Genomic DNA, 26885 nt, shown 5'->3' with positions numbered 1-26885 from the left:
AGAGCTTGGACTTGAGTGCATTAGAGCACACAAGGCCTGTAGGCCAGATTTGGCCCACCATAACTTTAATTGAGAATTATCGTGGAAATGTATGTAAAAACAAGAAATCCATACACTTTTTTGCATTATTACGTAATTGGGAGTTTATTGCAGATTTTTCTCAAAAATTGTCAAACTTTCTTATTTGTACTAAACAGCTGCCTCAGCCTTAATTGATGTCAGATTATAGTCCATGATCCATACAGCGAGTTATAAAAAGTTGCAAGGATAAGCGCAAATATAGCAAATATTTCCAAATTAGTACCATAAACACTTTGATTTTTACTGCAAATATCACAAAAAGAATCATGAAATCTTGGAGTGACTGAAACGACATTAAATTTTAAGATTCATTGATATTTTAACAGTTTGTGAACAAGTTTTATCAATACATCCTGGCACATCTAGCCCTTTGAGAGCATTCAGGACCTTGATTTGGCCCAAAACGAAAATAAGTTTGACACCCCTGGATTAGAGGAAAGTTCTATGCACTTTTTTCCCCTTTGTACAAATATTTGAAAACATAATTTTCTTCCACTTTACAATTATGAACTTCTTTGTGTTAGTCTGCCACACAGGCTCTTTAAATGCTCTGAAGTTTGTGGTTATGATATGCAAAAGCTCAAGAGGTAGGCCGTCAGGAAATCAGCAAACCGCCATTTATTTCTAGTGTTTGTCTCCATGTGTGTTTGTGAATGTGTGAGAGTTACTCTCAGCACACTTGTTATCACATGGCAGTTGGATCTTTATTACTCTTTGCGATTCAACCGTCATACCCTACCATACCCTGAGTACAAACAAACCTCTCCCACACACACACACACACACACGCACACACACACAGACAGAGCCGCACATTTCCTTGCAGACAATAAACCACTCATGTCGACTGTTGGAACAGCAGACAGAGGAGAGCCAGGTGCACTTCCCTCTTTCTCTCCTCTCACTCTGTTCCCTTTATACTGTGTTCTGCCATGTTTGTAATTTGAAATGACAGAATTTAGTAATCTAAGTATATGTGACAATGGTGCCATATTTGCTTTCTCTTTGACAAACTTGGAGTCCATCAAGTTTCCAACATCCACAATCCAATAGATATTGGATTGTGGACCCAATTTTTATCCACATAAAAATTCTATTGTGGTTATTTATCCACAATATCCTTTACTATTTATCCAATAGTAAAGGATGTTTCCTTTACTATTGAAACATCCAACTTGTCTAACTAGTTTCATTACAAAGTTTACAAGACCTTGGCACATGCTGCTGCCTCCTTTGAGAAGGCATCTGCAGATAATGCATGTTGCATTTCCTTTGAGGAAACCTAGGAGCTTGGAACGACATTGTGGTGTCGCTGTTTATTTCCAAAGTGATCAGAACAAGCAAACACCTGCTCATATATTCAGAAAGTCAGTGAAATAATTAATTATTATTATTTTTTAACTCTTTGTAATGTCTAGCTAAAAATAAGAAATGGAAAAACAACTCAAAGTGGTTTGAACTCCCTTTAATGACACAAATTTGGCTTAAAAACAATCATACAGACCCATACAGGTGCACAGCAGTTACAGAAACAGTAGCTGCTAAAGTTCCTGTAAGCAATGAGAGGAATTATCTCAGGTGGAGTTGGTTGCAAAGTCTCTTTTGCCACGGTTAAACACATCTGTTGCATAATGAAATAGAAGACAAGTTACCGTTAGCATAATTTGTTCTGCTTTAGTGGTTTCCCCTTCTGCACCTTTCTGAGCTTATATCTTACAGAAGCAGTGACAAGCAGATCCGGCGTCAGTCTGTTGTAACCACTGACACAAGAGCACAAGAGACAGTGAAATAAACCTCTTTATTTCCTCTACATATTAATATTCGTATTAATTGTCCCACAGAGAAGATGACATGTCACTTAGAACAGCCCCAAAGGAGTATTTGAACACCAGTTGGAAATTCCCATTAGCTGTATCCCCACTTGACCTCCAATCTGTGCTGGAGATCTTTAGGAGAAGATGCCCTTTTACAAAGAATCTATATAAATCCAGTTAAATAGATTAGGAGGTGTGATAGCGTAACCTAATGCAATAAGGAGCCATAACAGTTCAATTACCAAGTTTGGATTTTCTGCTGCGTAATTTAGTCGCCTCAGAAAGGTAAGTGACTCATTGCCCTCTGGCCTATCTAACACTCAGCCCCCTTTTTCTGCTCACACGTCCAGTTATGGCTCTCTGGTTTACACCTGACAGTCAAAAGAGACCAGCGTAGCAGTAACAGGAAATAGGGATTGTCTTTAGCAAAATAAGAGCTCAAATTTGTCACAGGGAAATCTATTAGACTTGCGAGCTGGTTGAGAAAAGAAAGGAAGAAACAGAAGAGAAGACTAAGTTTAAATTAGCTTAATTTATTCATCTAGAAATATAGAACACAAGTAGGTCAACCTTTAGCAAACATATTGTGCTTAAGGAGAGAAAGGTCTCAGTTTAAGTTCCAAACAATGATGCTTATTGTCGGCAAGCTCATTCAAGTTTAAAACCTGTTTGTACTGAGAGGTAAGAATTTTGAAGTTTCAAGTTTTAACAAATGAACTGGACCAACCCAGAAGTTGGAATTCTGATTTGGAAAAGAAGAAGATTCTTGAGTAATAAGTTTAACATCTAGTGTGGCTGCATGCACAAAACACACAGTGTGTTTAAATTCAGGGGCTGCATTCTTTGAAGGACCTGCCCACCAAGTCGACAAAGGCCAGATCCTTTATCCAAGGCAAAAACGGGAAATGAAAATTGGGTGGTTTTCTAGATTTATTAATGATACTGTATATGGCCAGTCACCTAGCAAACACAGGCTAGTAAAAATGGAGCTTGAAATCTTGCTGAATTATTTTATTCATGTAATCCTTTTAAACAATCAGTCATTAATTATTATTTTTACATTATTTTCACATCTATTCAATGACAAAAGCCTATTTAAAAAACAACTCTTATTTAAATCAAATATATATCATACGTACAATGTCAGTTCCTTTAAAGTACATGTTTTTCAATGACTAAACAGATAAAAACTTTGAAAAGCAATTAATAAGTGAAAATTTGAGCAGCCGCCTCGAGGAAGTTACTTGTTTACGCTATTCTGTTTGTGACCTGAAACTTTTATTTTGAAAATCAGAAAAGAAAGTAGTACATCTGTATTGAATCTGCCTTGACTTCTCCCTCCTTTACCGCTGTGACCGAACCGTCTTCTCTACTCTGACGGACGCAGACTGGTCCTCGCCACGTTCCGAATGAAACGCTTCACACACGCGCGCTTTTCCGTGAGACTTTTTATTTCTTAATTCTGTTCGAACATTTTCCCCACGTTATTTAGAAACTATACAGCATGTTCAACTGATGCAATAAGCAAGTGACAGGGAATTACCCCCCTCCCTCTGCTCTGGTCAACCTGCCTCGCTCTTAGTCAAATGAATTAATTTGCGTTCTCATCAGAAGTTGTAGCCGCGCCGTGTGTTCCTTCACGCCGCATCTGCTCTACTCTCCCCGGCTCGTTTGGTTTACATCAGCGACTGAAAGTTTTACCAGGAGGCTCTGAGCTTCAGACGTCCAGGTGAAGCACAAAGAAAGAAGCTACAAGAAAGGAGACCTACTTCAAGGTGAGCCTGCTCTCTTTTGAAATGGCTGCTAGCTGTAAAAGTGTATTGTTATTGTCGATATTTCTAAATCCCCAGTCATCGAATTTGAGTGTACTTTTTCATTTATTATGATACATAAAAAGAGCAGTAAACTGCATAAAATGTGAGCAAAGACGCATTATTTTATTTAACACTGAAAAATTGTTTAGTCTGCTGTCAAATAAAGAACGTAATAGCTAAATAGCTACAATTTATGGTATTTATTAGTTTTTTGGGAGTGTTAATACAAAGAAAACAGCTACTACAACAGTGGTGCCTGGAGGGCAGGCATCCTGCAGGTTTTAGTTCTCTCTCTGGTGGTAGCAACAACCTTTTCAGCATGTCAGTATTCGTCTTAGGTCTTGTAATGAGCCATTATCTGATCCAGCTGCGTTAAACCAGGGAGAGAACTGAAACATGCAGGATGCCGGCCGACTTTGGGCACCACTGTACTACAACATAATCATTTGGCACTTACTGTGCAGACTACTATTATTAAGTAACAGTAGTATAACAAGCTGGTTTTAGCTGCTTAATTAGTTGGGCTATCTGTTGCTGTAGCTAGGCTGCACTGGGTCACCTTCCATACCATTTCTGTCCAAAACTGTCAGCCAACCAGGACTGTGCAGCAGCAGGTGTGGCAGGAGCTGTCATATAATAAAAAAACTATTTACTTTTCTTCTTTTTTCATTATTCTAGGTAAAACATTAGTGACATTAGGCAAATGTCTAAATAAATACTTACAAAAATATGCCTCCTAAATATAAGGGTGCATTTCCAGGTTTTCAACCAACTAATGATATAAGGTCTTGAAAAGGGACAGAAACCTAGTTGCTCAAATTTTCCTTTTTATAGTTCATAGTGTTTTAAGTTATGTAATTGAGTTGACAGAGAAAATGATGCTGCATGGAGAACAAGGACGGTGAAAACATTTAGCAGCATTAGCTACGTTAGTTTATAACCGGTCCATTCTGACCCCTGACTGACTGCCAAAAATAAAAAGCTCGGGGTGAAACCAAGTACACACTCAAAACATTTGTACACGGTACATAAATATGTGTTTAAAGGAATTGAGCAGCGTCTATACGGTTCCAACCTCCGCTCTTCGTTCAGCTGGAGGATGTGGTTTCTGTCTGTGCCAAGGTGTAGAATCAAAAGTCTTCACTCGCAGGAACATCAAGAAGAAAAAGGTGTGAACGTAAGTGTAAAACGAGGGCAATTACCATTTAAAAGACTCCTGAAGGAGCACATGCAGATCAGAGATGTCGCTTGAAACCGAAAGTGAACAAATGTTTAAAAAAAAAATCCCATCTTTTGAAATGCAAGCATTAGCGGTGACTCATATCAGATCACCTCTTTTCCTTTGTGCTGACTTCATTTTTTATAGTGAGGGAAAGAGAGCTCTTGATGGCAAACTAAAAACTCTTTGATCCACACCTATGTACACTCTGGGAGTGATTGAGGTCTAATAATTTGCTGGTTTTTGTCTGGAAGCGAGGTAGTTATTGATTTATTCTCAGCCACAAAGGGCTTATCTGCAGCATTCCACCTGCTCCTTCAATTTCCTCCCCAAAGGCGCAGAGCAGAGTGCACTGTGCATCACTATGGTGCTTTCCCAAAGAATGCAGCACAAATGCATCCTAGGGTGCATCCCACGCCGACAACATTGACCTTAGAGCTCCATGTCTGAGTTTTTGTGGTGAAAAAATACACTTATTTCTGTCTTAGCCCAGTTTGGCAGCAATGTCTTGTTTTGCTTGCTGCATGGGAAGAGATTGTGAGTAAATGTTCACTTTGATCATTGAAATTCTGACTTTCATGAAGATGTTTGGTGTCATTGTCACATGGAACGCTATCAGCCAAAGAAAGCCCATCTTATCTGATAACCATGCATGTAGAAGGGATCGGCACTCCTCCCTTAGCGGTGCCTCTGGCTGAAGCACTGTGAGCTCAGCACTTTCCTTCAGGAGAGAGTTCTCTTCAACTCTACAAAGTACTACTTTTGTTTGCTATAAGTATGACTTTAAAGAGATAAAAAGTACAAGAAGGAAGATGAATTCCCCCACCCTCTCTCCATGGACACTTTGTGCAGTGTTTGAGGACTCTGCATGCGTTTGCCTGTGCTGTTTGAGCTCGTCTTTTAAACAGGCTCTGAATCAGCCCGTGATCTTTGACCCTTATTCACGCTCGCTGTCACTTTGGCTCTAATGCCTGACAACAAAGAGCTGCTTTTGTTCCCTGGGTTCCTCTTCCTCGTGCATTCTTCCCTGCACCGCTGTGTAGACTGGAAAACTGCTCCAGTGCAGTCATCCAGACACTTTGTACTGTAAAGAAGGGCTGGGCAACGTTACAATCTTGGGTCCTAAAACATTAGAAAATGTCGGCGAGGTGCCAGAGCAGAGAGATATTGAGATCACCTATCAGGCACATTCTGTCATTCTATAAACTTACACAGTTGAGATGAAATGCTTACTAGTTTCAGTGGTTGCCATGGTAGTGTAGCAGGAGGAGATTAAATGTGTTGCCTGTGAAGATAGAGGCAGATGCAATCAGAAGGCGTGGATGTTTACATTTTCAGAGAGCATTAAGTGCAGTTAGGGTTGGGCGATATGTCTGAAAAATGTATCACAATATAAGCAATTCATATCAGTCAATATCCATAATTAGTTATTAGTTTTTTTGCTTTAAGTGTCTAAGATGCGGCCAAACTGGTGAGGTGACCTTTCGTCTTTTATCCACAATTTCCTCTTAACTTGGTGCATTAAGTATGCTGCACAGACTCACACGGTTTGCGGCTCAGATTTCATAGTCCAGCATACTGTTTGCCTACATTTCTCTTGACAAATTCCGTTTCCCACCATCTGCATTAATTACAATAATCACAATAAGCAGTAAATCAACCAAAATAAACAAGCTCAGTAATTTCCATTTTCATGATTAATTGTTTTTCTCTTTTCTCTCTCCCTTCCTACTAAAAGCTGGATGGCAATAGTCTTCAGTCTGTCCATTAGTCTCAAGTAGACCATGTTATATATATTTTTTTATCATAAGCAACTCATGACTGTTGATATACACGCTTGGTCACTTCTGCTTAATGGTTATTGTGGTTGTGTTTTTTGTTAAGCTTTGAACATTTCTCAAGTGATGCTTGAATTTGAATAACTTGAGGTGTCTGCAGGAAAACAAAACCGTGTGGCATGTCACGCTTCTAACCGCAGGTATGAATCAAGGGGAAGTCGATTACCATGCCAAAGGAACTTCATGTCAGACACACAGAGGAGACATTTGTTCAATTTGTTCAGATCTGGGTTATAATCCAATACTATAGTCAGTTTAATGTTGGTAACTCAAAACTATCTCTACAGTAGGGTTAGAAACAGAAGTGGGCCTTGTAGATATTCCGTAGTGATTGTTTGTTCTGGATGGTTTTTCCTTCAGGTACTTTAATTTCCTCCCCATGGTACAAAAACATAGATGCTGGAGATTGAAATGACATGCAGCGGTTTGGCTGTGAAACATTTATCATGGTTCTCTGGGGCTTGTCCAAGTGAAAACCTGATGCAAAAATGGAAACAGCGGGACTTTGAGTACATCAGGTGGTGACTGTCGAGACTGAACGCATTCCGAGCTGACCGAGAACTCACGCTGTTTTCTCATGTAAGAGATGCGATAAGGACTGTTTGATCTACGAACATCTAAAGGAGGATACTGCATCATCAGTATCATTAGGACAAGAATAAAGCCGTTTTGTTTCATATTGTAATTTTTGAAATATATGAAATTGAAAATAAATGACTTTTAGGTTCTCCTAAGCCTGACTTTGCCTGTTGACTATTGGAGGCTGCACCAGGAGAGCCAGCAGACAGACGAATAGGATTTGCTTTTTTGTTTTTATTATTTAATCTAATTTGTAAAAAAGTAGGCTATGCAGGCAGATGAGAGTGTGTGTGTGTTACATTGTGTGTATCAGATCTGCTGTTTTTCTGGGCAATGCGCATTGTGGCATATTTCTGTGTTCCAAGTAGGCCTGTCATGTTAACAAATTTTGCTGGCCGATAAATTGTTCCTAACATTTTGCAATAAACAATAATATTATTGTTTTGAGACCATTTTCAAGGAATATAAAAGTAATGGCAAAAATAATAACGCAAGAGCACATTCTAAAAAATCAAAAAACTTTAAATTATAATGAACATTTAAATGTCCAAAATAAATAACACAGATAAAATGAATTTTGATGTCTTTGTAAACAAAACTGTTCTCCAAAATACGAGCGAGTTGAGACCAAAGCACCAAACCGAAGACTTTTATCATCCAGTTTTTTGGTAGGAAGAGAGAAAAAAAGATAAGTGATAAATCATACCAATGGAAATTATTGAGTTTGTTTCAGGTTTTCATGCAATTAATTGATTTATTGATTATTGTGACAGGCCAAGTGCCAAGCACATCATGCTCATGTAACCTGTATTCATGTGGGTAAGGTTTGTGCGCCACACACGATTGGTGTTGGAGATGTGGTTGTAGTCATGTGGGTCAGGTCAGAGTTTTCTGTGCACCCTCTAATAATATCCTGGATAGCTCTGGTAGGATCTGCCAGAATAGTTCTGCATTTTCAGAGCCCTCCAATGAAAATGCTTGTAAGTGCCTGCTGTACATCATAAACACTAATTTAGAGGAAAGACCAGGCACATATGGAGGCTTTGTCTTTTTGAGGGCTCAGAAGAAGCTCCAGGATGTCGTCCAATGTGCTGCTGGTTCAGTTGTTACCTAACTTGAACTTCATTCAAACTTTAAACCACATTGGTTTAAAGCTGTTATGCCCCAGATCGCATGATAGGGACGCTTTGCTCTGTTTTGTAAATGTATGTCAGAAAGAGGCAACAGATGACTGGAGCGACAGAAGTATGCAGCATACAAACACACACGCATGCGCGCGCACACACGCACACACGCACGCTCGCACACACACACACACACACACACACACACGCACACACACACACACACACACACACACACACACACACGCACACACACACATCTTTGCAGACTTTTAAGACAGAAGTTCAAAAGACTCAAAATAATTCTCTCCAGTGAAAGTATCGATGGGATATTGTTTATCCCATCAAATATGCTGACTAGTCACAGAATTCCAGAGAAAGAGAAAGTAGATAATTTCATCTCTCACTATCTCAGTGACACAAACCACAAAGAAGTGTGCCACCTTCCTCTGTGCTGCCTAGGAAGGAGTCTGACATTTCCATCTTCTAGTGTATGTGCCCTGCTAGGTGCTTTACTAAAAGGGAGTATATTCTCTAAGAAAAAAATAAAATAAAAACAAAAGTAAACAAAACCAAAAACAAATCAAAATATTTTAACAATGTAAAAACCAATGAAAAAAGGAATATATTTTCCCAAACAAAAAGAGAAAGATAAATGTAAACATTAAAAATGAGAAAAGGAATATACTCACTTAAATCTAACACTTACAATCCTGTGGGTTTGTTGCACACCCTGACATTGCAGCAATGATAAAAATGCAATCCATTGTGCAGCCCAAGATACAATAATTCTGACATTGTTAAGCTGAAGATGAGTAACTTTTAAACCGACTCTACCATAGGCACACCTGAAACAAACATAATCTGTTTTCATTTATTTTGAAATATCTCACACATCCACTGGAGTGGAGTTGACTCCTGCCTCGGCTGTGTGCTGCCTGCCTTTCATGCTGCTCCCACAGCCTGATGTTCAGAGAAACCTGTGAAGACAGTAGGCATGTGTGAGTCAGTCAGACCCCCATACGATGACAACAGAAGGGAGGATTTACTGGAAAGCCCTCAGCTTAATATAGCGATGCGGTGGGGGAGCTGGGGTGATTTTGTGATTTGCCTGGGCATAGTAAGAGGATCGCTGTCCTGGCGCGTTGATGTGTGAAAGAGAACAAGCGAAGCATTTCAAGATAAGTGTGCATGCCAGACTTGAAACTGTGAAGTTGTGCGTCTGTGCGCCGATATCGTAGTTTCACATGTGCACGTTTTGCTTCAGAGCCGCTCGTTCTCACAGGCAGGGCCTGGGAAGTGAAAGAGAAGGAGAAGTTGTTGTACTGAATAAATGCCTGGCTACCCTTCAGGATGATAGAGTTGGTGTGGGAGGAAACTAAAGTTATAAAATACGCCAGCTGAATCATTAGAAACTGAAAATACTTCATAATGATCAAAATAATAAGTGGGTATTTTTTCCCATTTGCATATGATAATAGTTGTTTTTTTTAATTATGGGATGTGTTTTGGTGCGAAACAAATACCAAAACAATAAATACCAATAGAATTGTGCATTGTTTTGCACAATTCTAGAGACACGCATAAGATGGTTTATGCTTCTTGTTAACGTGTCCTATGGTACGAATGCAGACACTCAGTGGGTTCACACTTACAAGCTGTGAGTGGGTGGAATGACACCTCTACGTTACCAGCATCTGAGCAAGGCGAGGCTGTGTTTGCATTGTGGGACTCAGAGAAATGCAGCAAGTGCTTTTTGACCGTCCTCAATTCAATTTTGTGTAAGTTGCTCACGGACAAAATCAGTTGCTTGTAATTTTTATTAACGTCATTCGAACGTAAAGACTAAGATATCCTGCTGTACCAACATGAAACAGAGCTACCAAAGTACACCAGAGACAATGCAATAAATTTGCACAGACCTGGAATGTTCTACAAGATTATGAAAAAAAAATAAACAAAAAAAAAATAGGCTAGTAGAAACCAAAGCACCAGACTGAAGACTTTTGTCATCCAGTTTTTGGTAGAAAGAGAGAAAAGAGAAAAACAATAAAATTCTGCAAATGGAAATTAATGAGTTTGTTTCAGTTTGTGATTATTTCATTTGTTGCTTATTGCGACACGTCTAGTAGCAAGAAATCCTCGTGAAGGAGGCTGATGTGCAAGCACATCTTCAGTTTGTGTTTCATCTATAAGATCCAGAAGAATTTCTTTTTACTGTGTTTCCAGCATGGAGTCCAACACATCACTCAGTCGAGGTTATACCCAGACTCTGAGTGTGGAAGACCGACAGTGAAACTATGACTGATTATTTCTGATTCAGCAAATGTAATTTATAACTTCTGTAGGGTTACTGCAGAGCCGACCAAACAGTGCGTTGGTAGAGAGTTTCACGGGACACAGTCTTTTGCGTTCTCCAGAGCGACAGCTGCGGTTGGAATTGAGAACTTTGAGTTTTAGCCATAACCCTGTGATTCCTACAGAGCGTTAACACGTTCCAACCACTTCAAAGTCAGAGAACATTGCTGACATTCACAGATAGATTCCAGTGTAAAGATGATGTTTTGACAATAGTATTTTTTCATCATAAAGGTCAAATGAATTGACGCCACCCTTGTTTTAACTAGGTGTGAGTACAGAAACAAATACAGAAATGAATGGGGAAAATGGTAAATTAGAGAAAGGACTACTCTTATCTCATTCAAAAATTAAAAGCATAGGAATAATAAAATGAGTCAGTTTAATTTATATGTTATGAGTTCTGGCAAATTATTTCACTTGTAGCATGGGAAAATGTCTTGTTATAAGTGAAATAACCTGCTAGTGCTTTTAAAATCAATATTAATGACTTATTTACTTTAGACAAACTCTGAAAAGTTACTTATAAGTTTGTTTTACTGTATTTGAATTGTACTAAGATATTAAATAGGCCAAAACTAGGCCAAAAACACTTGGCAAAGATCTTGTGTTTCTGCAGTGCAGTTTGTAACAATGGTTCCTTATTAAAAGTTTAACTTAGAAGACCTGAGGTTCAGTTATTTGCAAAGATGCTTTCACTATTCCCACATGGTTTTTTAACGGCTCCTATGAGTTAGCGTGACTGTTTTCTAACCATTTCTTATCACAACAGAGACAGAACAACCACAGGAAGTGACAATGGGAATTTTCCTTTGAATATAAACTCCAGATAGCATTTTGAAACCAATGTTGTCCCAAATTTAGATGACCACTCTCACAGCTCAGGCATTCATCAAAATGACAATGTGGAAGAAATATACGCACCTTTTGACAACACAACAAATCTGTTCCGCCCCATGAATTTGACCAATATAAGTATTAGGACTGGAGTTAGATATTGGTATTGTGAGCTGTTGCTATGTAGACCTTGGTTATACGTGGAGAAGTCTCGGTTTGGACCAGAGCCGCTGTGCTGTATGAAACTGCTGCTTTGCTTTCTCAGGAGGCTTTTGTCTCTGTCTGTGGGTTCGTAAAGCAGCCGTTTCTCAATCTTTAACCACCTAAAGTGGCGTCACTAGGTCACATATTAAACAGAGGAAATAACAAACTGGAAGGGTGTATAGTAGTAGGGTAAAGTTTTACACACAGGTGGAGACGTATAGTAATCTGTCTTTTATGGTTTTTCACTGTAGGTCAGCCTCATGAAGAATAATAATTAAGCATGCGTCTTGAGTAAAAATCCATTCATTAATGAGAATGGAGATGTTTTTCTTCAACGTCACCAAGAAGCACTTTCACCAATATGTATTTGACCTGACCTCAGGTTCTCCTCACTTATCAGGTGTGTGTCCTAGTGTACTTGTCTATATATAGATGTCTGGCCCCTCCATGTCTGAGTGACTAGGTAGGGTTTCTTGTCTCCGTAGGTTTTCATTTTTCTCTCTCTTTCTGTTGCCTGCCCTTCTGCATTGTCTGTGGTTCAACCAGTTCCTGCCTGTCCTGTGATGTTTTGAAGATCTGTAACTGCTCCGTTTCCCCTCCACAATCTTCAGCATCTGTCTGCGTCTCGTTCCACAAATGCCGTCTGTCACGCACATTGTACAGAAACCCAGAGTGCTGTCACAAGCAGCCTCTGCTTTTTCAGTCTCAAACCTGCAGCTGTTTGTGGAGTTCAGGTTAGCTTGTTCACCAACACGTTGGCGATGAGCGTCTAGCCCGTCGCACTCGGAAGTTAGTCTGTTGAGCTGTCATCTTTGGCTGAAACCGAGAACACTTCAAGTGGCAGACTGTATTTGATGGGTCAATTTGCAAGTACGTCTGGTAGGAACTATATGATTCTCTGAAAATATGACGCAACCTGACGTAGTTTTCTTCAGAGGCCTTCTTCGTAGTTCTTGAGGGAGACGTGGTTTCAGCCCAGTTTTCACATCCTCATCAAAAAATTTTTAACTTTCTTCCTCAAAATATTTACATGTTCTCCAATGAGTCCATGTCGACAGCGGTGTCCTCATGACAGTTAAGGGGTTTGGATGACATCATCGTCACATGTTTGGGTCAAAACACAACAGTAAAGACGTCTAGGATGGCGGCTTGTGTTTTCTCTATGCTTCTTTCTCTCCTTCTGTCCCTTCAAACCTTTTCCTTCACCTTTCACTCTTTCTTTTCTCCTTTCTTTTTTGTCTCTGTGTCCATTAAATTTGAAATAAACTACAAGCTGTTTCTATTGCAGTTTCATATGTACATCAAGTGGAACATCATGGTGAAAGCTGTAACACTCCACTTGTGAAAGTAAATCTATCTAACCTCACCTTGATACTCAGACAACAATTCCGAGTACAGTAGGGTCATTCATTAGAACAAGGGATCACCAAGAGAAGGCCCTATTCACCAAGCATGTCACTGGTAATGCACTCTAACTCTACTGGTTCTCCTCTTACAGAGGGAACATGTGCAGACCTGTCTATTTTTTTTTTCTTTCAGTTTACATCTTGAGGTTTCAATGGAAACTTCTGCTTTTGCAGTAAAGTGCTATCAGGCTACACTACCACCCTTCTTGGGAAAGTAAAAGTTGCCTGCTAAAGGGAGGCTGCGAGACCGATCTGCTGATGCATGTGGGAGCCTGGCCGGTAAAGGGAAGGCCTGTTTCCATTGATAAGAGCTCATAAGGGTCCTTGTGTGTATTTTCAGCCTGAGTTCATTTGTATTCAGTGATACAACAGGACAGATAGCAGGTCAGGCTGCTGGATAACAATCGTATCATTAAAAAAAATGTCAAATATGAGGAACCCCAGAATACTTTTTGTTTTATTCAGGAAGTGTGTCTGCACAAAAAGGCAATTTAGATTTTTTTTGTTTTTTTCTTTTGATTTGCCTTTGTATAGTCAGGGACTGGCTTTTTTTCATTGAACCCTGTGGTTGATGAGCAGGCACTTTTAATTTATTTGCTGAATGTCACTCTACTTGCAAACCACAGATTTGTTCCTTTTTTCTCTCTGTATTTCACCTTTTTTGCTTCTCCATCACAGCTGACAGCCATGAAGACCCGAGTGGCGGATCATCTAACGACTGTGTTTTTTATCATCAGCCTCCTGTCAGCTGGTAAGACAACACCTTTCTCAGTGTGGACTTGTCCATGCTCAACTCTTGCTATAGTGTAGTTTCAGCTAACTGTGGTGTAATGTAACAAATCCAAACATTGTTGACTTTTGGCATTAGTGATTTCAATGAACTGAGAAAAAACTGTCGGGAAAAAAAAAGAGAAATAACAGAAAAAAGTCTTGGTATTTATATTTTTCCATTATTTTGTGCTTATGCTGTTTCCTCTCATATCTGCATTCAAATAATTTCAAACTGGGAAACTTTTACTTATTGCATGCAGACTAGTGTGGTTGACTGGGTTTTGATGGCTTAACACTAATAAACATAGCACATGCAACCAATAAAACAACATTTTTATTTAGAAATGTTCTGTTATGGCGACACAATAATGGAGAAGACAGACAGTTGTCCAGTAGACAGTCACTGACACCCTGACTGCAAGGCTTAACACTGACAGAGGTGGAAATGACCTACCAAAGGTCATTTACTGAGCCCTTTATTAAACATATTAATAAAAGGTTTAGTGGAAGGGAAAAAGCAATGCCACTTTGAGAGCATTTTGAAGTAAATAACATTCAAAACGCTCTATTGTTCACCCTCACCTGAAACACAGACATTATCAGAAGTGTCTTACCAAGATTAAGGAGAAAAAGAACATGGCTCAGGAGTCACAGTTCTTCTTTTCAGATGAAACTAAACTTTGTATTTCATGTGGAAATCAAATTCTGTATGAAAAGTGGAGAAGAACAGAATCCACATGGGTTGATGACTTGAGGAGCATTGCTAGTGTTAGTTCACTGTTTCCCCAAAGTCAGACAAGGAGTCACTTCATGCTGAGAGGCGTTATGGAGGCAGTAGCTGCCAAGGCACCCACCTCCTACTTTAATGACCATGCTGTCATTTGTGTGGTTTGCTGGCAAACAGACCTTACCTGAACCCCGTAGAGAATCTGAGGCATGACTACACATGTTGCTATTTAAGCAACCTGAGCTTCCTGAAGTCCTCAGCAGAGTCCGGGATGAGCTTCTTCATGCCAGTGAGGCAGGAATTCTTGCAAACAGAGTCCCAACTGCATACTGAGTTACATTATATTCATTAAACACACATTTCTGTATTTAAACTCCCTTTTTTATTGACCTTGTCTTTGTAAGATTCAAAGTTTCTGAAAAATATGAATCCCTCATTATAAAAATGAACAGAAATAATGTTGTGTTGTATCCTCAATGTTTTTAAATATCACACAGAAATGAAATAACCAAACTATTTTTGTCAGCAAAAAGCGGCGTTGTGAAAGAACAGTCCTGTTTACTATGATTTGCTTTTCTAACTTGTCCTCAGAAATAGGTGTGGTCAGTAGCTCTGCTGACACATTTGGAATCTTCTTGACCTCAGTGGTCTGTCACTTGTGCAATCACTCTTTCAAGAATTATCTGCAAAACGATCTTTTTATTCTTTCTTTAGTGATAGTTAAATAGGAATTCACACCACTCAGAACTATTATTTACTCACTAATTCAAAACGTCAGGAAACACTCTTTCCCAAAAGTCGCATCAAATCAGACAGAGGTGGAAATGACTAAATATAATAAAACATTGCAGCATGTACCGTATATGTTACTTCACTTTGTAATCACTAAGAATGACCAGCGTGATGTGGATGTGTCAGAATGTAAATTGTCATCACTGCATCCATCTGATCAGAAAATATTCTAATTGACTTTTATGCAGATTACATTTGAATATTTCAGAAATATATGGAATGTGACATTTCATTTAAGCAGATTGAATTGATCTGGACATTTACATTCATGCTTTAATTTAATCATTACTTGATTACTGTGATTCATTTTTCAGCTGCGGGGTGTTCACAACTTCTCTATGTTAGACAGAACAGGGAAGTGGCATATCTCAGGTGGAATAACTGAGTAGTTCTTATAGTAGGCTAAACGAGTGCAGAGGACGGATGACATATTTATGGAAGGTACAAGGTAAAAGAAGCTTTTATTGTGACAGTTTAAGGGGATTTATGGAAGTATTTACAGCTGAACTCTGCTGTATTAATATACGTCATCAAAGATGTATATGATCGACTGTGAGACGATAAATGTTGGAAATGTGGAAAAGACGCTGGTACTTATCTTCATGTTTTTGGAAGCATCCCTCTGTGTTTTTCTCTTTGGATGAAAGTCTTTGTAAATTAAAAAAAATGTACTGGACTATCCGTACCTAAATCACCCTGGCTGTGTCTATTTGGAGATATATTTCTCATATATTTGCAGCTGGAGATTAATTTAGTATGTTTGGGAGAAAAATGAAAACACAATAAAACTTAAATGACAAAATAAAATAACATAGTTATCAGGGATTGATTATTTTTCTTGATAGTGTTAGGGCAGCCATATTCTGAAGAAATGAGGTAACTGTAGGCAACTCAGATAATTTAAATGTGTTAGAAAGTGAATAAAGTTTATCTAAACTCATAATTCACATGTATAATAAACATATTTGTCATTTCAACAGGTTCAAGTGAACATGACCTTTTTCTGGAGTTTTGTGGCAAATGGCGCCACGGCAACAAACCCTTGAACGTGGATATCGACGTCTCTCCAGGCTGTGAGGGGCTCAGCGTTTCAGCCAATGAGAGTTCTCTGTTTGTCAGAGGAAAAATCACTGCCGAGTGTAATAGGACTCAGGTGATTTCTCTCGACAAATATGTAATTGACCCAGATATGAACTTCTGTCTGCACTGGGAGCCTCTGCTGGACCAGATGATGCTTAAGGTGAGTCAGTAAAAGAAGACCATGCTGGTTGTGTTTTGATTGGTTGAGCTCACATTTCATTGTGGATTCCTTTATCTGTCTTTTAAAAGCCTGTTGTTTGGTTTTGTTTTTATTGTTTTCTTATTAAGGTTGGAAAAAGAAATCTTATTCTTTGCCCTCCTTCAAGTCCTGCACAAAATTGTTGCACAGATTTAAGTAATGGGGCCAATATGCCTGAAGCAGAATATGGTATCGCCAAAGGAACAATCCGGAATGATCCACTGCAAGAGAAAACATTGGAAGGCTACAACTTCACGGGACAGCACGCCAACTGCAGTAAGACGGATGGATTTTATTAAATGAAAGGTGTAGAAATGGGTTAAATTAGCGACATAAACTGTTCATGTTTATCTGTTTAGTTTATTTTATGCACTTTTGTTCATTTCAACGTTTAAATGTGTTAATGTGAACAAAGTGGCCCAACCCTATAACTTCTTCCTCTACAGAGAAGTTGTGTGACCAGGCTAAAGGGCTCGTCAAAGGGTATGTTTTTTTTTTTTTTCACCCTCTGCCAAATTTCATGACAGTGTTTTAGACGACACCCTTCCTCATCTGCGTTTGTGTTGACTACTAATTTCACTGATTGGAATGCTATTGTAAAACAGGAAGCATTGTTTGTGCCTCTGAGATAAAGTTGCTTCTTTTGAGTTTGAAGATGTTTCTGTTCATATTTCTGGGACAGGTTTCGCAACACCGAACATCCATGCGCTCAGAGATATGAGCAAGAGATGAAGAAAGATTTCAAAGGGAATAAAGTCTCCAAAAGTGGACCAAAGCAAAAGGTTTCATATCAATATTATATTTAGACTTTCTGAAGAATAGCTAGTCATATGCTCTGTTTTTCAAAACAAAAGTTTGCTTATTTTGTGCTATAATTTTTTTAAAATAACTTTCTCATAAGTTAATTTACAGTGTGTCTAAAAAGTATTCACCACTCTTGCATGTTCCACCCTCTTTGTTGCAAACAACAAAAAAGTAAAACACACAAAGGGGAGTGAATACTTTTTAGAGGCTCTGTAAGTAACTCAATCCAAAATACACCTTCAATTCTTTACATTTTGTTACAAATACAAATTTTAATGTCTTTTTTTTAGGTTTTATGTGAGAGACCAGTACATATTTGATGCATAATTGTTAATTAAAAGAAAATCATACATTTCAAACTTTCTTAGAAATAAAAATTAGGAAAGTGTCATACGTATACATTCAGTCCCATTTACCCTGATGCAGCTAAATAAAATCCAGCTGAAGCAGTCGCCTCCATCTGTTACCTGATTTGGTTAATAGAGTCCACCGCGATGTAACGTATCCTTTGTATAACTACACTATGAGGAACATGGTGGTGACAGCATCATCCCCAGGGAAATCTGCCTTTTTGCAGATGTGGAAATTTAATTTTCATAGAAGTGTGCCGCTAACTTAATGTGTAATATAAAAGAAGAAAATATGATTACAATAATACAGCTGCTTCTTCGTACTGATATTTTGAGAAACACTGAAGTAGAAGCTGTCACAAAACCTTCAGCCTTTAGTTACAAATCTGTAATAAAAAACACAATTTTAAAATGTGAAACTTTTTCTGAGTTATAAAAAGCAAATAAAACAACGTCATTGTTTTTATCTCTTTTACAATTAGCAGTAGTCTGGTACTTTCTACCAGACTACTGACTACTGCCAGTACTGCGGTTGTGGTGATCTGTAGTCGGATCACCACCACCAAACTACTGTTTTCTAAAACATCCTGATCTTCAAGAGCAGAATCTTAATCCTTCATAACACAAACTTATTTAGCAGTTTAGTCATAAGATACAATTAGAGATTAGAACCGAAACTGTAAACCGAGCAGCTTTACTCCAGATTTAACTACTTTTTTGGTCACTGAAAGAGAAAAACAACAAACCAGACACGTGGGAACCCAAAGCCACAGTTTGCAGGTCGCTCTCCCCCCAGTTTGGTTTCACTATGAGCCCACTACAACACTTCTTCTCTTTGATAATCATAAATACTGTGTGCAGTGGCTTAATTACTGTAAATTCCTACATAATCAACGTCTAGCAGCTGCAGCTCTGTGTGATGGAATCAATTCATACGTAAACCGTAACTTCTGTTGCTTCTGCTCTGACAGCCGTCAGTCGTCTAAAAGTATTTTGTGTTTTTAACTTGTTGCTCTGAAGAACGCAAAATGAAAATGGTGGTTTTACGTGTCCATTTGTTACAGACTGCAGCGTTTCAACCACATCGGTAGCAGTGTGATTCTATCACAGACATCACATTTCACCCGCATCTTTCTGGATCAAACATACTTTCACACCTTAGAACAACATTTCTTATGATTTGGGGGAGTGAAAACGGATTGCATGAAACTACAGCTAAAGGTTATTAGTCGCTGAGAAAACGGTTGACTTTGTCACAGAGGAGCGCAGGGTTTAAACGAGCGGGGACTTACTGCTCACTCAAGTAGAGGGCAGTAGTGATGGAGAGGAGAGAAATAGGTGAGAGGTTTGCCCAATAAAAGCCAAGTCAAGTAGAAAGCTGGCATTTTCCAGCAAAGTGTCTTAAAATAAAATCATTTAAAGAAGCACCTGGCAATCAGCAGACACATCTACTCATTACAAGTGTACACAGCAACAAACACAGCTGCAGGGTGGCACAGTGATGGTCTGACAGGCTGAGAAATGTCTTCATTCGCTAGTAGAAAAGCAGTACTCTGCTTATGTGGCAGGTCTTGACTTGTGAGGGTGTTTTCCTGATTGTGTAGGAAGTAAATGTCTCAACTCTGTAACATATTTGCGTTGTGTTCATGTTTTCTGTCTGTAGACATTTGTCACCGTTGACATCCCTTCTGACCTGAAACCACCCAAGACAACAAAGAGCAAAATGTCCGTCACATTCCTTAAGAATATCTCCATGTTCCCGGCTTTCTCTCTGTCAGCACATGAAACTGTAAGGAGATCCAATAAGCTTTTAGTTTGCTGTTTTGTTTCCCCTACTAAGTCCACTTTCCCTGGTTCTCTGTGTAATGTGGTTGTTGGATGGTAAACATGTCTGTGGGTAAATTCCAGGTAAGCTCCAAGGAGGCCAGACCTCTCATGGATGTGGTGGAAATCTCAGTGGAGAATGAGAACATCACTGATCTGCCTGAGCCGGTCAAGATTTTCTTTGACCATGAATACGTACCTGTAAGTTTGTTTGGTTGCTTTGAATGTTTTGTTGATGTCAAACCTTCTCTCTAATAGTGTATTTTTCCACACTTTTATAATAAACCATGCAACAATGCTGGTCTCAACCAACGTTTATACCAGCTGTTAACTGGTGGAAGAGTAAAGCAGGGAAATACATTTGCATTTCACACTTCATGTTTTTGTTGTTAAAGTTCAATTGTAAACCATTTATTTTTTTCCTTCCACTCGACAGTAAATGCACAATTTTGTTTTGGTCTATCACCAAGCAAAAAACACACAGAGGTTTGTGGCTGTAAGACTTAGTTAGATCGTAAATAAGTTATTGGGTTTTTGTGTTAGTTTTCAAGGCCCGGTGTGCAGTGTGTTACCGGAGAAAACTACAGATGTAGCTTATCTCTAAATCTGTTAACAAAAAAAACTTCTTGTTTATCACTCAGAGCGATTTAGAGAACACGCAAAAACCACCGGCAGGTTTCTCTCCTGCTTGTGCAAAACCAGGCGGTAACTTCACCTGTTGCTTGTTCTGTGCAGCCACACGACTGCTCATCAGACTGCCATTTTCACATTAGTTTTTTTTTTGTTTTTTTTGTTACAGGAAACATGCAGTTAATTTGTAGCTGAGTTTGCAGCAAACATGAGTCCAAAACTTTATCTGTGTGAATAAACCTTCCTGTGTTTTTTCTTTTTTCTTTTTTTTTCCAGTGGAACCTCAGAAGAAAATGTGTTTCCTGGGACACTCACAGAGGTTGGAAATGTTTGAATCAAGATTACAAACTGATCATGTAACACTGTGTTTTATTCAATAATAATCCCATTATTGATCCCAATAATGATCATCTCATTGGTGCAGATCCTTTGGAGGTGAACTGGTCGACGTTCGGATGCAAGACAAAGAGGAAAGGATCACGGCACACGGAGTGCCAGTGTGACCATCTGACTTACTTCACAGTGCTGGTGGTGAGATATGCTGCTCAGACTCTTCTTAAAAAAACAACAACAAAAAAACTAAGAATCGGAGAGAATTTTACTTCTCTTATATATAAAAATGAATTTATACAATGAAGATTTTCTTTTTTATTGCGCAACACCTTGTTTCTCTACTCATTGCACTGTTTTCTTGCAGCAACTGGAGCCTAAACCGGTGCGCCACCTATTGGCACTTACTGCTATTACATATGTAGGCTGTGCAGCGTCCTTCATCAGCTGCGTCGGGCTCATCGTGTTTTTCTGCAGGAACAGGTGAACTGACTCTGAGCACATAGACGTAAATCCAGAGTTTCTGCAAGTTTCACTTAGTTGAATTTAGGACTTTTCAAACTTCATGGTTAATTTATTTTAGGATCTACATGAATTGGGAAAAATGACTTCAGGAAATTAACTCTATCCTTTGTTATTATGTAGCAAATCAGTGGAGTCTTGTGCATCACCAGTGACTTTCATGGAAAACCACTATCTGGTACTTTGAGCTGTTAAATCTAAATCTCTAGCAGAGCTCCGTACCTCTGTGACAAGCCTTCTGATTGGTCAGAAATACCGCAGCAGAAATAGAATGCCTAGTTGTGACTGGTTTATGGCCAAATGTCTTTTTCTCTTTTAAATCACTGATGTATTAACACATCAATGCATTTCTGTAACCAAGGCCATCGCTACGTTTTGCATCTACAAAGTTGTGAAAATCTTGAGAGAACTCATCACCTCTCTACTTGGAGAATGAGAAACCTTCTCATACCTCATCAATGAGCAATAATTAATGCTTGGTTTATTTATCTTATTTGTGTATTTGTTGTACCATTCTGCTTTATTCACTTGTTTATTTATATTTGCTGGTATGTGTGGATTAGTTGGGTTGTTATTTACATCTGGTGTGACATTCATGTCAACAGACCCTCTAGAAATACTTAAACTAAACAAAATAAAACGTTGGTCTGCTTGGATGTTTTTTCCCCTGTTTTTTTCTCCTGTGTTTGTTCTCTGCTAACCTGCTCTTGTCTCTTCCTGTGTCCGGTCAGGAGACGAACCAAGGAGCAGGCTGTAGCCATCCACCTGGGCTTAGCTCTGGCCCTGGCCCTCCTCAGCCTGCTCTTCTTCTTTACTGGGATTCTGGCCAACGTGGGAGGTGACGATGTGTGCACCTGGGTGGGGGCCTTGCTCCACTACGCCCTGCTCAGCTCCCTCACCTGGATGGGGATAGAAGTGCTTAACACCTTCTGGTTGATCTACATGGTGTTCAGACCCTCCCCACGGCCCTACGTGTGGTACCTGATTGGTTTTGGTGAGCGTGGAAAGCATTATTTTACAGTATGACCTTTGTCTTAAAGGTGAAGCCATGTTCATGTTTGACCTGTTAAACATTCTGTCCCAGTCCTCCCAGTTGTTCCTGTTGGTATCCTGGCTGGTGTGGGGGATATTTATGGAATGGCAGAAATTGAGCCGGATGATGACAGAGATGATCCTTATCGGATGTAAGCTTTCTCACATCTGATCCAACATAACATCTGACTTTTTCTGGGTGGTAAATAAAAGAATCAAGAGCTGTGAGTTACCAAAGGGAGTCCGTAGCCTGAAGCTAACGCTGCTTAGGAGGCTGTGGAATGGAAAAGTTTCAGAACCCATAAAAGTTGAATTCAGGATTATTCCCTTTGACTTATTTTTCTGTTTTTTGCAGGTGCTGGATGAAACTGAATGAACAAAATGCCTTACTAGCTCACTGCTTCACCACCATGGCCCTGCTGGCCATCCTGGTGTCTTCTGGGGTCGTGATGCTCTTCCTGGTGTTCCGGGAGATCCGCAACAGGGACGAGTGGAAGCAGAACCGGGTGGCTTTCCTCAGCATCTGGGGTCTCAGCTGCCTCTTTGGAGTAACCTGGGGTCTGACCTTCCTGACTATTGAGCCACTGTCAGACTTTATCCTCTTCCTCTCCTGCTTCCTGAACTCCTTTCAAGGTTTGTGTCAGTGGTGACCATCCTGTCCTGTTTGCACTTTTTATGGTTAGTTTTTGCTAAAGCTCAGGGTTTATTATCTCGCGTGATTAAATTCATTTTTTTTTTATTATTTTAATCTGTTGATGCACAGGGACACTCATTGTTGTCTCAGAGAGATAAGTTCCATTGTATCACTGTAGGAATGATGGAGTGCTCGGGTCTTATCAAGGTCACTAAAAACTGCTTCCTCTCACATGGACCACACAAGGTTTTCATCCAGATCTAATAGTTACTTTCAGTTCCCTTTCTGTCAGCAACATTCCTTTTCATTAGAATAATTAGCACTATATTTCCTTAAACTGAATTTGTGAATGTATTGAACACAAACAGAATACAACAAGTAAAAAAATAAAGAAAGAAAGAACTGTAGTGAGTATTTAGCATGCAGTCAACATTTATATTTTTTGTCCATATTATCCTTTGGATTGTTCTGGGTCAGTTCTTTCTCATTATTCTGCTTCCATTACCTACTCATAAATCATTTTGAACCAAAACTGTGACCTAGTGGCTGAATCCTCTTTCTGTTTCCAGGTTTCTTCCTGATGCTGAGGTTCTGCATGATGAACTGGGTCCGGAAACAGGCCAGCAGGTCGGTTCTAGGCAGCACCAGCTCCGGGTCCGTCAAGCAACACATGCTGCAGACGAGCGAGAAGAGCTAGCCGCTCCGAGTTCTAGGTGTGAGGTCGACTGTGAGACTCAGATCACTGTACATGACAAGAATCAGTCCAGAGGCAGACTTGTGAGCTCAGGTTTTCTGTCAGTTTGTTACGTTGTGATGTTCATACACAGAATGAGCACTGGCTGAACCAATAAGATTGATACAATCACTTTGAGGCAGAGCTAAGTGGTAGAACCACTGACTTAGAGTCAAGGTTGTGATGATGAAATGGTATGATACTCCTAACATGCTACTGATAATATTTTATTCCATTTGAAGGGCTTCTCAGAGACCAAAATCTATATTTAAGCTTTTTTATATCAATTTTTTTCAACATATTTTATTTAATGGACCTTATAATAATCTATCAGTTATATCACTTTTTTGCAGCAAAGAACAACTGATTGTGTCCCGTGTGGGTTTGGTTCTGACTGCAGATTGTTTTCTAATGGACCTTCTTCCTGCAAGTCCCAGTAGATTTAGATCCTGGAGCTTTTCACAACACACCAGCATATATAGCAGCTTCAAATGCAGACACCAGTCAGCTGTAAGTGACATCATCTAACTTATGGCCTATAACTGGTCTGTGAAAACCATCAGATGTTTATAAGTAAAGATACTACCAGAATCTGACCGTTTTCAGCTTGATGGGACGCTGACAGCTGAGTCCCAAAGTGTTTTTGCAGTCAGTGAACGCACCATAACAAAGTCTATTATACGAAAAAAGTAGCTAAAATGCTAATTTTATCTGTAATGCTAATGTTAGAATAACGGCTACCACAAACATGTTGATCGCACTCTTTGGTGTGGATAAATTCTCAGGGGGATTCACCAGGAGACTGCTAGTGATGCTACATGCTAATATAAGACTGTTTCAAATATCCCCTCCACAATAAGTCAGTGATTGTTTTAAAGTAGCGCCGTCTTTTTTCAATGTCCGCTCACAAACACCCACACAGTGTGACATTGTGTCTGATGAGAATATAAATAATCGATGATTGTTTCTGGCTGGAAGGTTGTATAAATATGTACAATTCTATAATTACATCGTGAATCAGCTAAAATCTGCCTCTGCTGAGAAAAGCCGAGGAAAAGAAAAAAAAAAAAAAAAAGTTTCCCTAGCAACAAGGTTGAAAAAGTATCATCTGGATCTGGGTTTCTGTAGAAATGCATCGCAAGGTTACTGTAGATGTGAATGCTGATGTGACGTCTAGTTCAACCACATCTGACTGGAATGACTTTGGTCAGACGTTTTAAAGAAAACACTGATTGGAAGTTATCTTATTAATTTTTATTGCTTCTCTCTCTCTTAAGAAAGAGAAACAATATTTAACAGATGTGTTTTTTCCTATTGGTAATAAGGAAAGTCATCACTGCAGGGTCTGTTGCTGTGAAGCTACAAGATAATTCTTCTTTGTTCCCTTCAGTAGTTTTGGTTCTGTTTGGGATTAAAGAACTGAAAACACAATATTAGGAAATGTTTGTATTTTCTCCGCTTCATTGGTGTCAGTTTCACATTGAATATATAATCTGACCTCCTCATTTGAGACGCAGGTGATATTTTTACACACGGATATTTGTGAATAAACAGGAAATCAAGGTTGTGCAACGACTGTTCCATCTGATGAAAATATGAAAGAAGAATATGCGGGGTTCTAGCGCATTACTTCAGGTGTAAACCGGTAGAAGTAGTTGATGAGTTGCTCGTATGGAAGAACCCGCCTCCCAGTTCCTCAGGAAGTCTAAACTCAGGCCCGGAGCCTGAGCTGCAGAATCCCTAGGCTGGTTCTAGATGAAAATTAAACTGCTTTGGTTCAGATTTAGAATCATTTAGAAACGTTGTTAAGCTTTATTACAACACAGAAACATGAAGCTTAATGTCTGTTTGCTACTGTGCTCTGATTAGATGTTATTGTTGAAGATAAGCTTTTACATTTCAGATGTTTCCTCATTTTGTTCTGTGCTTTTGTAATTGATAGTTGAATAGTGAAATAGCACTTTAGACTGCTGTTAAGTTGCTTAGCCTCAGTTAGTTTGATGTACACCCAGTGGGCATTAGTAATGAAAAATGAAATGTTTTCTACAGAAAATGTGATATGTTTTGGTGTATTCAGGAAGAATAATAAAGTATGGAATGTGTTTTAAGTTAGAATAAAACAATTTACTGCTGCAGAAATAGTTAAACCCCCACATTTAGAATTTTGGTGAATAAATGATGTTCCTTCCCAGAAGAACACACACTTTTTAGATGCTGTGATGTTTGCACTTTTTAATTTTGAAAGAATATTTTTCAGTCAAATCCTTATGTATATCTGACCATTTGTATATGTCTGCAAGGAATATTAATAAAACATGTTTTGGTTAAAGAAGATCTTGTTTTGGTGTTTGGCTCATATTCTCCTTGCCCATTTATTTGTGCTTTTTCATAAATAAATAAACACTTCAGATCCAGAAGTTGCTGACTGTTTTTTTATCATCTATGTGAAAACCAGAGAGCAGAATGAAGGATAAAACTAAAACAATAAAATATATTTCAGTTCAAAAGAAGTTCACTTTAAATAGTTAGTAAAGAAGTTTGTCTGTATTGCTTTATTCTGGAAGGTTTTGTTTTTGTTTGACATAATCTCTTAAACCCAGTCATATTATTTACATATTTCCTGTCTACATGAAGACGTTAAAGCTCTAAAGGTGTTAAGAGCATGAGCGGAAATACGGTTGCATCTTATTTGGGTTTTAGGTGAGAAACCAACACAGTGGTGCATAATCGAGAAGCTTGTTTTTATGGATTATCTGAAAAGTAATCTAAAAAGTGGGGATCCTAAGGATACAATGTGTTACTCTGATACCCCCAAATAAAATGTTGTGTAACCAGCTGCTTTAAATTTGTAAATGGACTTCGCTAAAACAAGGCTCTGGTCAAAAATTCCAATGTAAAAATCGATATGGGCTGCACCATGAAATGTAAAGAATAATTGGTGGCCCAACGCATCGAGAACTAAGCTGCTGCTTAGGGGCCCCATACCATCAGGGGCCTCCCATAAACGCTTGAATTTTAACACAGATCACAGATATAAGTGTTTTATGTTTTTATTGAGAATGAGAATATGACTCAGTTTGATTTGATTGGTTCAGTAGAGATAAATTAAAGAGATTTTAAGAATATGATTTTAGGGAATTGGCAAATTTAGTTTGTAAAAGTGTAAAGAATAATCTTGTCTAA

At 38.9% G+C, this 26885-nt stretch overlaps 1 protein-coding gene across 1 annotated transcript; it reads left to right on the top strand.

Moving 5' to 3' along the window:
- The first annotated feature begins 3223 nt into the window (after positions 1 to 3223).
- On the top strand, positions 3224 to 26036 carry adgrg1 (adhesion G protein-coupled receptor G1). Its single transcript, XM_007560724.2, has 16 exons — positions 3224 to 3334; positions 3507 to 3670; positions 13953 to 14025; positions 16545 to 16804; positions 16933 to 17119; positions 17290 to 17326; positions 17526 to 17625; positions 19661 to 19786; positions 19906 to 20022; positions 20728 to 20770; positions 20876 to 20982; positions 21149 to 21264; positions 22035 to 22297; positions 22388 to 22487; positions 22691 to 22968; positions 23539 to 26036. The coding sequence occupies exons 3-16, from the start codon at positions 13962 to 13964 to the stop codon at positions 23664 to 23666; spliced, it is 1926 nt and encodes a 641-aa protein (XP_007560786.1). The 5' UTR covers positions 3224 to 3334; positions 3507 to 3670; positions 13953 to 13961; the 3' UTR covers positions 23667 to 26036.
- The last annotated feature ends 849 nt before the right edge of the window (positions 26037 to 26885 follow it).

The sequence above is a fragment of the Poecilia formosa genome, unplaced genomic scaffold, assembly GCF_000485575.1.
Source record: "Poecilia formosa unplaced genomic scaffold, Poecilia_formosa-5.1.2 Scaffold119, whole genome shotgun sequence".
In the NCBI taxonomy this organism is placed as follows: Eukaryota; Metazoa; Chordata; class Actinopteri; order Cyprinodontiformes; family Poeciliidae; genus Poecilia; species Poecilia formosa.
The sequence above is the reverse complement of the archived record's forward strand: the minus strand, read 5'-3'. Positions and strand labels throughout refer to the sequence as shown.

Coding starts and splice junctions, on each gene's coding strand:
- adgrg1 (XM_007560724.2), top strand. CDS start 13,962: ATGAAGACCCGAGTGGCGGATCATCTAACGACTGTGTTTTTTATCATC. Junction 17,120..17,289: donor GGGACAGCACGCCAACTGCA/GTAAGACGGATG, acceptor CTTCCTCTACAG/AGAAGTTGTGTGACCAGGCT. Junction 22,969..23,538: donor CTTCCTGAACTCCTTTCAAG/GTTTGTGTCAGT, acceptor TTCTGTTTCCAG/GTTTCTTCCTGATGCTGAGG.